The 13,407-nt window shown below is 40.9% G+C and overlaps 1 protein-coding gene across 1 annotated transcript in view; it reads right to left on the bottom strand.

Annotated features, from left to right (window-relative positions):
- Nucleotides 1-1,509: 1,509 nt before the first annotated feature.
- Nucleotides 1,510-13,407, bottom strand: part of LOC145249682 (N-methyl-L-tryptophan oxidase-like) — an 80,509-nt gene continuing 68,611 nt past the window's right edge. The window contains exon 7 of the mRNA XM_080111479.1: nucleotides 1,510-5,088. Coding sequence (XP_079967605.1) covers nucleotides 4,859-5,088 — 230 coding nt within the window. The 3' untranslated portion in view covers nucleotides 1,510-4,858. The remainder of the gene's footprint in view (nucleotides 5,089-13,407) is intronic.

Raw genomic sequence — 13,407 nt, 5'->3', positions numbered from 1 at the left:
TATTCCGAATGTCAGCTTCCCTCCCCCCTCTTTTAAAAGTATATATGAAATATAGTAAGTATGAAATCGTAAATTGCTTCAACCATTTCCAGGACCGATTCCATATCACCCCATCACTTAAAAATAGATATGAAATAAAGAAAATTTGAGATCGTAAACTGTTTCAGCCATTTTCGGAACTGACTCTATATAAACTCCCCCTCTCTTAAAAATAAATATGGAATTAAGGAATATTGAAATCCTAAACAGCCTCAGCCATTTATGGGGCTGACTTCATATCCTTCCTGTCTCTTATAAATATATATAAAATAAAGTAATTTTGAGATCATAAACTGCTTCAGCCGTTTCCGTGCCTGACTCCGTATCCCCACTTCCCCCGCCTTCCTTTAAAATATACATAAAATAAAGTATTTTTGAGATCGTAAACTGCTTCAGCCATTTCCGGGATTAACTCCATACCCCTCCCTATTCTTAAAATATATTCTGAGTCGATTATTTTGTATCCTTGCTTTGTTTTGTTTTTTTTTTAAGGAGGAGATAATGCCTGGTAGGAAACTATATTACGCTTACTTGGCCTTTTTGCTACGATCAAAGTGTAGCATCTGTTTTGGTGCAGAATTTCAGCGACCCCCATCCCCCCCCCCAATTTGTTTTTAAGGAGAAGATAATGTCTGGTGAAAACAACTTGATTGCTTGGTCTTCATGACTGAGACAATTTTAAATGCTTAGGAGAAAGTAAAGAATAGTAAAAAAAAATACCCTACCCTACCCTACCCTACCCATATTAAGAATGGCTTTCTAAATAATAGCAATATTATTTCAGCGCAGTCTGTATTTCAGTTTGTTATTTAATAAATTGTTAGGTGAAAGTACAGAATAGTTTTAAAATACCTTTCCCTTCCCATATTAAGAATGGCTTTCTAAATGTTATTATTTCAACACGGTTCGTAATCCGTATATTATTTTCCACCTCCTCCATCTGGAATAAATATAAGATCGTAAAATAAAAGATATATAAGCTTACAAATTCAAAACCGCGAGTAAAATTTACCTATTATTTCATTCTTTTTTATCAATATTGATAAAAAAGAATGAAATAATAACATTTAGAAAGCCATTCTTAATATGGGAAGGGAAAAAAAAGTTGGCGTTATCAGCTACAATTTAAAAATCAAAACACCTAGCGTTCCAACCTAATGTTGTGTTCTCTATTAAGTGTGCGCATGCGCATGCCCCTGACTGCACAAAATGCCTGCTCGGTGTTGATGTACATTTTACATGTAAATTTGCCGATGTCTATGCGTTATTCATGCATGTAAACAAAGATATTATTCGCTATAAACCATCCTTAGTTAATAAATATTATTTCCTGAAAATTTCAATGTTATGTGACCAGTATTTTATGAGTTTACCTGTTAGATATTTACACACACACATACATGTACTGTTTTACACACACACATACATGTACTGTTTTATTTATATAGATTAAAAGAACAGACTGAAAAATATTATATAAGAATTGTTTATTCTGCAGTAAAAAAATAAAATAAAATAAAATATTCGACTTTCTCTGACAGAAATAAAAATTCAAAAACGAGTTCACTTACTATATTTTGTTAGATTAAAATTATCCCAATGTGCAATTATAATAATTATTACCCAAATGGAGAATTGTTCTTTCTTTTTAGAAGAATATATATGGACGTTTGGTAACGCAGCAATATTTTTATGCCTGTTAGCGTGACCATGTGGTTGAACACCGGAAACTTTCTATACCTACAAGTTGATCAAGAAATGACGTAACGCTGTCATGTTCACTGGCCTACTCTCCCGGAGTGGTGGTCTTACTAACCACTTTTGTATTTTTTCTTCCCCTGCCCTCGACACAAATGAATTATTGTATCATCATTATTGTTATCTTTTTTGTTTTTAGACGTAAATAAAAATTGTTTTAAACAATTGAGTTCAAAGTAGGACGTCCCCCAGTAGAAAGGGTGAATGCAGTATTATGGTGAAAGAAGATATTAGTTAAAAGAGCCTTTTATTTTAGTTCTGGAGTGACAAGAATGACAACGACCCCCCCCCCCACCTTTTTGCCCCCCTTTTGAGTTGGCCTTGTGCCTAAGTTCTTTGTTCAGTTGGAACTTTGTAATTTTAGCTTGAATAAAGAATTTAATATCTCGAAGTATAGTAGATGTTCTGATGCTGCACTTCCCGTTTTTGGTCTCGGTTAGTGGAGAAATCCTTCATGACTGATACATATTTTAATTTTTTTACCAACCAGAGTGCCCCTTTTGGGGGAGCTAGTTTTCCCCCACATCAAAAAAACAACCTTGTGTTTAACTCTGCCCTCGTGTGCAGGATAGTAAGCAAAAAAAGCCATATGATTCTAATTATATTTTCTGGTCAAATTCAAACACTTTTACTTCTTGTAGAAGCAAGATGTTTTAGGATTAAATAATTTTGCCAATAATGGTATTGCTTCATTCAATTTTAGCCCGCTGGTCTTTTGAGATAAAATGTAATTTATAAATTTTGTATGTTCCACTGTGCTTAATTTCCTTAACAGAAAGTGAAACGTTTTTTAACCAGGCCACTTTTCACATCTGAAATATGTAACTGTATCTTCTAGATTATAGTAGAAAGTTTCAATGGTGTTCCAAATGTTTTGAGAGAAAGTGATTTCGTTGGTGCTACTTCGGATAATTTTTGCTGTTGTTGTTGGGTCTGTATGAACATCTGCTCAAATCTTTTATTTTGTGCAAGTTGTTCTTTCTGTAATTTAAATTTTCAGCTTCAATTTTCTTTTGATAGGATGCTTGCTCTGCCTGTAAACATAGTTATTAATTTTGCTAAAGCTTGAAAAGTTCCAAGATTACATTTGTAAAATCCTCTAATTTTTATTCCATCACTGAAATAACTGACTTTTTAGCGTGTGTACACATTGTTAGCATCCGTCGGTCTCAGAAGACAATGGAGTTCTGTGCCTTAGATTAGTTTGTTGTGAATTGGAACATCTGTTGATTTAGGTGGTGTCTGATTGCGAGAGGTCTATTTCAGCCCTCTGCCGTCTGTGTTATTTCCTCTCTCTCCACTGTGGGTCTCTCCTCTTTTCATGTCTCTTGCAGCATGCCTGTACTGCTCTTCTCCAGCAAATGCAATCTTCAATCACAAACTCCCTCCCTGTTGGATTGATGTCACCTGCTCTCATGTCTCGTTTGCAGATATCCTTGTAGCATAGGTTTGGTTGGGAACTTATTCCTTGTTTCTTTTTGTTGGTTGAGAAGAATGTTTTCAGCTTTTACTGCGAAAGCAGAGTAACTTCTCACTTAACTGCACCTGTATCCTGTTTCCTTGATGTCTTCGCTTCTCGTTTAAAAAATCATGAGTTTATATTTCTCATTCCCAACTCCCACAAGCATGTTTGTTGTTAAATCTTAGTTTTAGAGAATGCCATTCCCATTGGCTAATTAATTTTTATTATTTTTCTCTTTATGACTGGATGGGTGTATGGAGCCTCGCGTTTACACACTTTGTTTGTGACAGCCGAAAAGTCAACGTTGTGAGTTTTATTATTTTCTTTATGAATCCCCACATATTCCTTTCTTATAAAGAAAAACAATCCTAGGATTTCTTTTCACACCATATCCACTACCATTGGATTAGTCATTTCTATAATCATTTATTTGTTTTTTCACCGGGCCAGAATTTCTCATCAGCCGTACATAACATTTTTTCTTGGGTGTAAGTCAAGTCTTCTTACGATTGATATCGGTCCTTGTGGCCACCCCATATCATCAATTGAGTATGAGACATCCTTCGCCATCAATCTCACTGCACAAATCTTCAATCACATCATTTTAAACACCTAGAGTTTCATTGTCTCAAAACAGTTTAACACTTTGCCCTAGAAAGCATTTGCATTTTATTTTTACAAGGGAGTCACAACTTATCAAATCTCAAAAACATGAAATTTATCAACACGATTCTAAACAGGCCACTCTTTATTTTTTACTTATCCAATTTAATTGGGGAGGGGTAATAAACACATTTTGAGGTTTTTTATGGGGGCGGGAATTAGCGATCACATACTTTTAAATAAATAAAACTTACTTTCGGTTTTAAACAGAACTGATACCGGCTTTAGCAAATAATTAAAATAAATTAAATAAAAAAATAAATTGAATAAATAAACTTTGAATAATATTCCTAAACAGAAACTGTTAGTAACATACAGCTAATTATTAAAATATATTTTCTTCAATGTAATATGTAAATTTTTTAATTAAATTTTCTTTAATGTAATATGTAAATTTTTGTAATGCAGATTTCCTTTGAATAAATAGTATATATAAAAATCATGCTGGAATAAGAGAATATAATACGAAAATTGTGAAATAATGTACCTTTTGTATGTATTAATCAAAATGTGAACAAACAAACAGGAATATAAATGTATTATAACAGATGAGGTGAATTAAATTATATAAGATTTACACACTTTTTTGTTCAAAAACAATGAATAAAAAATACAAAAAAATATGTTATTTTATTCATTGTTTTTATAACAAAAAATTTTAAATGTAATTTGCATGATTTAATTCTCTTTATATATTTAATGTTCTATCTCAAATATTGAACATTTTCTTCAGAATATAATTAAACTATAAATATTAAAACTAATATTCATATTATCATTTTGAAAATTTGAAGTGTATATATATATATATATATATATATATATATATATATATATATATATATATATATATATATATATCATGAAAGAGTGAGAGAGATATAAATGATCACCATTTTCTGTGACATATCATCTAGTTAGATTCATAATGCATCGTTATTTCGTCTGTAGTTTAAAATGATCCCAAGCTAATTGCTGCTCTTTCCAACAGCCATCTACCATCATATGTGCTGCCAGGCGTCCAAGTTCATCACTGGATTTGGCCGCATACCCATTACCTCCTAAGAGAACCCCAAGATTTGGAGAAATCAAATCAATGTAGGGACGTCTGGTTGGAGTCCGAGTGGTTACGCAGCGATCAATGTGAACGCCCAAAATCTTGATATCTGTTCAAAGAAAAAAAAGAAGAAAAAGAAATGAAACAAAAATGACTTGTGATCTCAAATTTTTAGAAGAAATAAAACATTTAGGTAAGTGTTAAAATTGGCATTTTGATCTAATGTTAGGCTGTTGATTGCAGATACATATTCAATTTCATTCATAGTTCATAGCATCTAAATTTTTGAATATATATATATATATATATATATATATATATATATATATATATATATATCAACAATGTTTCACATGCTTATATTTTTATTGTCATCGAAATCTGTCAAATCGTTCATTTTTCAATCAAATCAATTAATTGCCTGCTCTAGTTGGAGACCCATCGAGGTGCATCACAAGAAAGCTTCACATATCTCCCCGTAGTAATTTAGTCCACAATACATTGTTTTCTACATTGGACTGTAGAGAATCTATTGTTGATTTTATAAAATCATTTTTTATATATAATGGCTTGAATTAAAGTTTAAAATGCAAAAGTCAAGTATCATGCATCAATTGTGCTTTAAACAGAAACATTCATTTCGAATGTGCCTCTGTCATATCAAAGAACCTACTGTTGATTTTATATACCAGCCCTTTCTACTTGTGCGGCAATAAAACTTTTCAAATTCACTTGTGATGTTAGGCTGTATAAGATGTTAACTTTGGTCAATATCGCCTGTTTCTTCTTTCATCAAATTTTTTCAATTATTGATACTTATCGGAGACATTCCGATACAAAACCTATCTATATCTATTTTTACGGCTTTACTTTTTCGTGTGCTACAAAAAAAAAATTTCCTGTCTTTTTCTCTCTTACCTTCCCTCTCTGTACTGCTCTAACCAAATATACCGACCTGTTTCCACAAATCTCAAAACCTCAACATGAAATATCTCCAGAAAAAAACTCGAATAAACCTAGAGCCCCATCTTCCAACGTAGACCCCTACTACCAGGTCTCCTTCTCCAACATCAGGGGTCTACATTCCAACCTTCCAGAGGTTGAAACCCAATTACAGGAGACAAAACCGAACATATTATTTCTAAGTGAAACTGAAATAGGGCCGACCACTTCCCTAGATGAGTTCATAATTAACGGATAAGAAGATGGCTTCCCGTGTGGCAGGGATATCTCTAGAGAAGATCCTTACTTACCCTATATGTACTTCCGGTTTACACTTGCTAACACCACTGCATTTATATTTGCCCTTTATCGGCCCCACAACAGCGGAGTTACTATCTTTAAGAGCATATCTGAGAAAATAGACCACATCCTGTCTGCACATCCCTCGGTTAACATCCACATCTGTGGTGACTTCAACGTCCATAACGTGGAATGGCTGACCCATTCAAATAAGACAGATGATGAGGGGAGGTTTTGTCATGATTTTGCCACTGCTTATGACCTCACTCAGATTGTTTGCGAACCCACCCGTGTGCCCGATACACCCGGTCAATATGCAAGCCTCCTAGACCTTTTTCTCTCAATTTCCCCTGAGCTATGTTCATGTTCTGTTCATTCTCCTCTAGGATCCTCCGACCACTCCGTTGTATCAGTTAAGATAAAAACAAAATGTAATAAGTCCCCAGACGTACCCCTCCACCGTACTGTATACCGATACTCTATGGCTGACTGGGATAGCTTCCGTACATTCATATCTGATTTACCTCTGCACTCCATGTTTAAAAAGGAAGTGTCCTCTATAGTATCAGATCTGACCGAATGGTTAATTGTAAGCATAGACCAATTCATACCATCTAAAAAATTCCAACAAAAACCAAACAGCCAGCCATGGTTCTCCCCAGAATGTGCTGCTGCTATCGCGCACAGAAATCACTTTTTCCATAGCTACCAACGTAATAGATGCACTGAGTCTAAAGCTGCTTTCAGGACTGCCAGCAACCACTGTAAAAGAGTAATAAAAAATGCAAGACAGCTATATGCCCAGTCTGTTAAATCAAAGGTAGCTGATCAGCGGCTTAGTTCCCACCAATTTTGGCAAATAACAAATAGGATCCTGAACAGAAGTGTGTGTTCTATCCAAACCATTATCAATGGACCAGAGGTCATCTCGTCAGCGTCAGACAAGGCCAAACTATTTGCCAAGAACTTTGCAGCTAATTCTACCCTATGCGACGAAGGCCATCAACTCCCCATATTTCCTCCTATAACACAGAACAAGCTAGGTAACATACAAATATCCGTGCATGAGGTCACCAAGCTAATCAAGAACCTTGATTCCAGTAAAGCAACTGGCCCTGACGGCATCCCAATTATAGTGTTAAAACAATTACAACCAGAACTTGCTCCCATACTTACGAAACTGTTTAAGTACTGCCTTAAGGAGAAGTGCTTTCCGACTCCCTGGAAGACCTCATCAGTTTGCCCTGTATTTGAGAATTCAGGTGATAAGTCATCTCCCTCTCAGTACAGACCAATGTCTCCTGTGTGTTATGAGTAAGTTGCTGGAATCCATATTATAAGGGTCTACTTCACAAGATTTCCAGCTACGGTATAACTGGAAATGTTTTCTCACTCATTAAATCATTTCTCTCCGATAGGCTCATAAGAGTAGTGGTCGATGGACAAAAATCAGAGGCCTGCAGTATTAATGCTGGAGTCCCTCAGGGGTCAATCAGGGGTCAATCCTAGGCCCAACTCTCTTTCTGATCTACATCAATGACCTCCCTAAACACATACTTAAATCATTCATTGACATCTATGCTGATGACACGACCATCTACGGCAACACATCAAAGGCTGTAAATGACAAAGTGCTCTCTGATTCTCTCTCCTCTGATCTCGAGCGCGTGGTTCAGTGGGGAGAGACATGTCTGGTTACCTTTAATGCATCTAAAACCAAACTCCTATCCTTACATCATCAATGCTCTGATCCCCATCTGGCATCAATTGGAATGGATGGCTCTCGTCTGGGAGAGTCCCCGTGTTTTGACAAGCTTCTGGGTTTGACCTTTACTCATGATCTGAAATGGAACACGTACATCAAGTCTGTTGCCAAGGTCGCTGGAAAGATGGTGGGATCCTTCTACCGCTCCAGAAGATATCTCACTACTGATGCAATTCTCTATCTATATAAAAGCCAAGTACGTCCAAGGATGGAATACTGCTGCCATATCTGGGCAGGAGCTGCTAAAAACAGCCTATCCTGCCTTGACAGAGTACAAAATAGACTTCCAGCTCCCCTACTCCCCAGGGAGTTGGTCCCCATTTCCCCCCTTCACTCCTCACTTTAAAAATCGGCCTTGTGCCTAATTTGCTCGGTGGGGGAGCAAATAAATACCTTGCCTTTTTTCTGTTGTTCTTGGCCTTTGGAACAACGTACAATGCAGTTCCGGGTTTTTGGAGTTGCCTGATTATCCCAGTTGTGGGACAACAGCCGTAGAAACGACTGATCATGCTTTCTTCGATTGCAGCAAACTCGGCTGGTACTGGTCATATGTCAGCGAGGTGACGGCTCGCATTAATCCTGAGTATCCTTGCCCAATTACCGTATCCAATGTTGTGGACAATGTGAGGCCACTGTGGGACCATGAAAGACAAATGGTCTACGTTACAATCCTGGCTGTGGCGAGAATGGTGATTTGGACGTCGCGTCTGCAAGGTTGTCGGAGGGGGTCTTTTTCTGATCAGGATCTGATCGCTTTCTTTAAACACCAACCACGGGTGAAGATCAGATGTGATAGAAGAAGGCTGAATCACGCGGCATTTTACAGAAGATGGATACAGGTAGCAAGTCTGTGTGTACGAAGAGGAGTCAAATTTGAATACGTGTTCCCCGCCTAGGTGTGGAACGCGCAGTTCCGTAAAGTAAAATTTAACAAATAGCCTCTCAGCTAGCTGAGTGTGTGTTCCATCCCTCCCTGATTAGGAAGCCTCCAAGATCCCCATGCCCTCCTTCTTGCAATTTTTATTTTCACCCCCTCTTCTAAATTTCACCCATCTTGGAGAGAAAGAAATACAAACTAACCCCCATTCCTTACCCATAAAATTTTCTTTTCTCTATTCACCCCCATCTAGAGGGCATCCCCACTTAGAGACTGACCCGCAGAAGCCATGTTCCTTTTACGAACCTAGTGGAACGGGCAGTCTATCAACTAGACGGGGTTGGGAGGGTCCTACTAATCACCTTTTTTTCTTTTTTCTTCCTCCCCCCTCGACACAAATGAATTATTGTACCATTTTTATTGTTAGCTTTTTTTGTTTTTACACGTCAATAAAAAATGTTTTAAAAATTGGGAGTTTAGTAGGATGTCCCCCAGTATGAAAGAGTGAATGCGGTATTATGGTGAAAGATACTAGCTGGGAGAAACTTTTGATTTTGTTTAGTTTTGGAGTGACAAGGATGACCAACGACATCCACAATCCCCCGCTTTTGAGTTGGCCATGTGCCTAAGTCTTTTGTTGAGTGTTGATTTTCAATGTATTTTTAACATGAATAAAGGATTTAATATCTCAAAGTGTAGTATCTGTTCTGATACATACACCACGCGAGGCAGTGTTGTTCTGGCGACACATTCTCGTGCCTGGAACACCTGACGAGCTTGTTGGGTAGCATTCTGTCCGCACCTCCACTTTGTCTGTCTTTCCCTGATCCCCCCCCCTTAGAGGGGGGGGATCCGAGCTGATAATTTACGACTTTCCTGCGAGGGAGGGTCGGACACACTTTCTTTCTTCCCTCCACTAACTTCCCACTCCCTCTCACAGTTCAATCCCCCTCTTGCCGCCTTTTGGCGCCACTTCATTTTGGCGCCAAAGTCGGCTCTCCACTTTGGACGCCAACTCCACGTCACTCTTTTCAGTGCCTTTTAAAAGAAGAGGGAACCAAAACGGACACCCCCAGCCCGGGGGCCACCAATATGGATACCCTCAGCCAGGGGGCCACTAATATGGATACCCCCAGCCAGGGGGCTACTGCTCCCCAAGAGGACGACTCACCAACAGGAGGAGCAAAAACAACGTATCACCCGGATATGACAGCATTGGACGCTCCCCAGGAGAGGGAAAATTTACCAACAGCTCCCCCTCCCCGAGGGTGACTCCCCCCCAAAGGGGAGCAAAACCAAAATCGGCTGTAGCATCTCATTCCGACCACAAAAAGGAGGAGGTGCCAGGCCAAAAGGACAATAAAGGGGACAGCGCTCCCCAGGAGGGCTGCTCCCCCAAGAGGGGAGCAGATCAAGAAAATGAGGGGACATACCACTTGCACCTCACAAACGAGGAAGGGGCAGATGGCCTCAAAGTAAACAAAAAAGATCATGCTCCCCAAGAGACCGACTCCCCAAAATGGGAAGCAGCTCCCAAAAAAGACTCTAACCAAAAGACACTGAAAAGGGAGCTGCCCCCCCCCCCAAAATGCGACACTCTCACAAAAGGACAGACTAAGAAATCTGGGGAGGCAGGAAGCGTCGCCAATAAACAGGCAGGGGCGACCTCCATAAAAGACCACAAATGGGCTAACATCACCAAAGACCCCATACCAACACCAACACCACCAAAGGGTCTGTGTGGGGGAAGACCGTAGAAAAACAATTGTCCCCTCAAGAGTATAGAGACCTGTACCTGACAAAGTACAGACAATACATAGAGGGGGGGGCAGATATAAAACCCATACAGGGTGCCTGGGAGGCGATTGAGGGCAGAGTCCTGTCCTTAGCCATTTCCAATATACCGGAAAACCGCCTCCTGGGGATGTTAAGTTTGTGGAGGAGCCCCGACATGTCTTCATGGCGGGGCTCCTCCACAAACTTAACATCCCGGTACTATACCTGTACTAGAGGAGCTTCGCCGTGTGGGACATCCTCCTACCCACCAAGGACGATGCGGAGAGACTCTCCCTCCAAGAAAGAAAGAAGCATGGGAGAGTCAAATTAATACCCGAATACCAGGGCAAGAGAAGAACTCGGGTGCAGGTATTTAATGTGCCAACCCAAATACCTGCAGAACTGTTAGGAGGCCTCTTCAGCCAGTACGGTGAGGTGGAACAGGTGATCCCAGTACAGTCAAAAACTGGGACTCACCTGGGCTGCTACACAGTAGCAATGATGCTGAAGGGGGAGGGTGTCCAGGCGATACCAGCGCTACTGACGTACAAGGACACTATTATAATGGTAGTGGTGGAGGGCCACTGCTGGTTCTGCCAAAAGCAGGGCGACATGGCTAGGAGCTGCCCCCAAAGGGTAACCACTAATCAAATGACCCAAAAGACGATCACAACCCCTGAGACAGCGCCCGCGCCAAAACAAGCGGCAATAACCCCTGCAACCGTGGCACCAACCCCAGCTCCAAGGAAAACCCAAACCACCCAGGAGGCCAAGGGGGAGGAATGGAGCATGGTAGTGGGACAAAAACAGAAGCACCGTCTCACCACCAGCCCAAAAATCGAGGCAACAGCCGCTGCAAATGCAGCAACAACAACAGCCACCGCAGCCGATGCCACGGAAACAGCTGCAGCAACAACAACTACTGCAGCAGCAAAAGCAGCAAGTGCAGCAGAAGCAGCAGCAATTACACTAGCGAGAGCAGCAACAACAAAAACAGCCGCAGCAGCAACTAGAGGAGCAGACACAACCAACAGTCCCCACACCAATCGAGATGGGGATCAAGCGGAGAAAAGCTTGCTCCTCTGAGGATGAATCTGCAAGTGAGAGGGAGAAGAACTCAACCTCACCTCTCCCCGGTCCATTCGAAAGACTAAAAAAGAAAAACAAAAGAAGAAAAGGGGAAGAAAAGGTGGCCCCCACTCCCTGTGAACATACACTACCCCTAACAACAAAATCCACTTCCACCCTCAAACCAGACACCGCACCAACACCAGACACCACACCAACACCAGACACCGCACCAACAACAAACATCGCACCAATACCAGACACCATACCAACACCAGACACCGCACCAACACCAGACACTACACCAGCACCAACACCAGGCACAACATAAACACCCATCGCCACATCAATGCAAACTGAGCCACCACCCCAAAAAGAAAAGGAAAAGAATGAATCGAGGGAGGGGAAAGACTCCTCTGCCTCTCGCAGACCAACCAAATTAAATGCCCTTGCCCTCAAGGAACTATGTTATGTAGACCCTCTATCTGTGGCAACAGACATTTCCCATCGGCAAAGGAAAAACTTAAAACCTCTGCTCGATTACAAACAGACAGAGGGGAAAGATGTAAATATCCCCTCAAATTTCCCGGACGCGCCGCTCCTAATAACTTTTGTCAGAACTCCAGAGGCCTGCAAGACCAACTTGTGGACAAGGCTGCAGGCCGCTGAAGGGGCGTTTCCGGGAATCAAACTGATGAAGAAAAATGACCCTTCTCTTGACGAACTGTCAAAACAATGCAAGGGAAGGGTTCCAGTGTTGGTCCATCTGTCACTCTACAGGGCCATAAAATTAATTTTTCCTTTAGACATTGGCGGCATTATGAGAGAAGGTCAGGATATGAAAAACCTGACCACCTTGAGCATGGCACATAATGTTGGCGTCCTCTCCCTGGCTGACTTCGGAGCTGAGTGTGACACACCCTAAGGTAGGTACTATGGCTTTGAATTTGGCTAGCTTGAATGCGAGGGGCTTAAGATCATCGGGCCGGGCGGCTCGTCTCCGGCACGACCTATTGTCCCTGGGAGTGGATGTGGCTGCAATTCAAGAGACGCATTTCGTTTCCTCTGTGGACTGTCAGGTGCTGGCCCGAGATTTTGAGAATTTCTCAGCATATGGCAGCCCATAGGGGAAGGGAGTTTCTGTGCTGGTTAAACATACCCTGTCTACGACGGTCGACATTGTGTTCATAGGGAAGTGGTGGGCAGGCTGGTTGTGGCCGATGTTGCCGTAAAAGATTCTGTGTTTCAGGTGATCATGGTTCATGCGTCCAGCACCGCTCGTGAGAGGGTCTCATTCTTCAGTCAGCTTGACGCATTTGTAGATTGTCGGAAGCAGGTAATGCTAATGGGGGATTGGAACGCCATCTTAGACCCCGAGATAGATAAGGTAGGATGCAATGCTAGAGGATCGGAGAGGTGTGAATCCAGCCTGGCTGATCTGATGGCTAGATGCGGTCTGGTCGACAGGTTTCGGGTCGAACATCCAGGGCGGGAGATGTGGACGTGGACCAATAGCATTTCCTCCTATCCAAACACTTACTTGGACAGGATGTTAGTTAGGAGAGGCGAAGTAGACTTCTTATCTTGTCCTACGTTCACTTGGCTAGGTCAGACAGACCATAAACTAGTTATGGCCCGGCTGAAGCTAGGAAATAGGCCTAAGTTAGTGGCTCACTGGAAGTTAAACACCTCCCTTCTGG

This window comes from Euprymna scolopes, chromosome 28 (assembly GCF_053919585.1).
Source record: "Euprymna scolopes isolate OS-2025 chromosome 28, ASM5391958v1, whole genome shotgun sequence".
NCBI classification, from domain to species: Eukaryota; Metazoa; Mollusca; class Cephalopoda; order Sepiida; family Sepiolidae; genus Euprymna; species Euprymna scolopes.
Note: the sequence above shows the minus strand (reverse complement) of the source record. Positions and strands in the feature narration are given on the sequence as shown.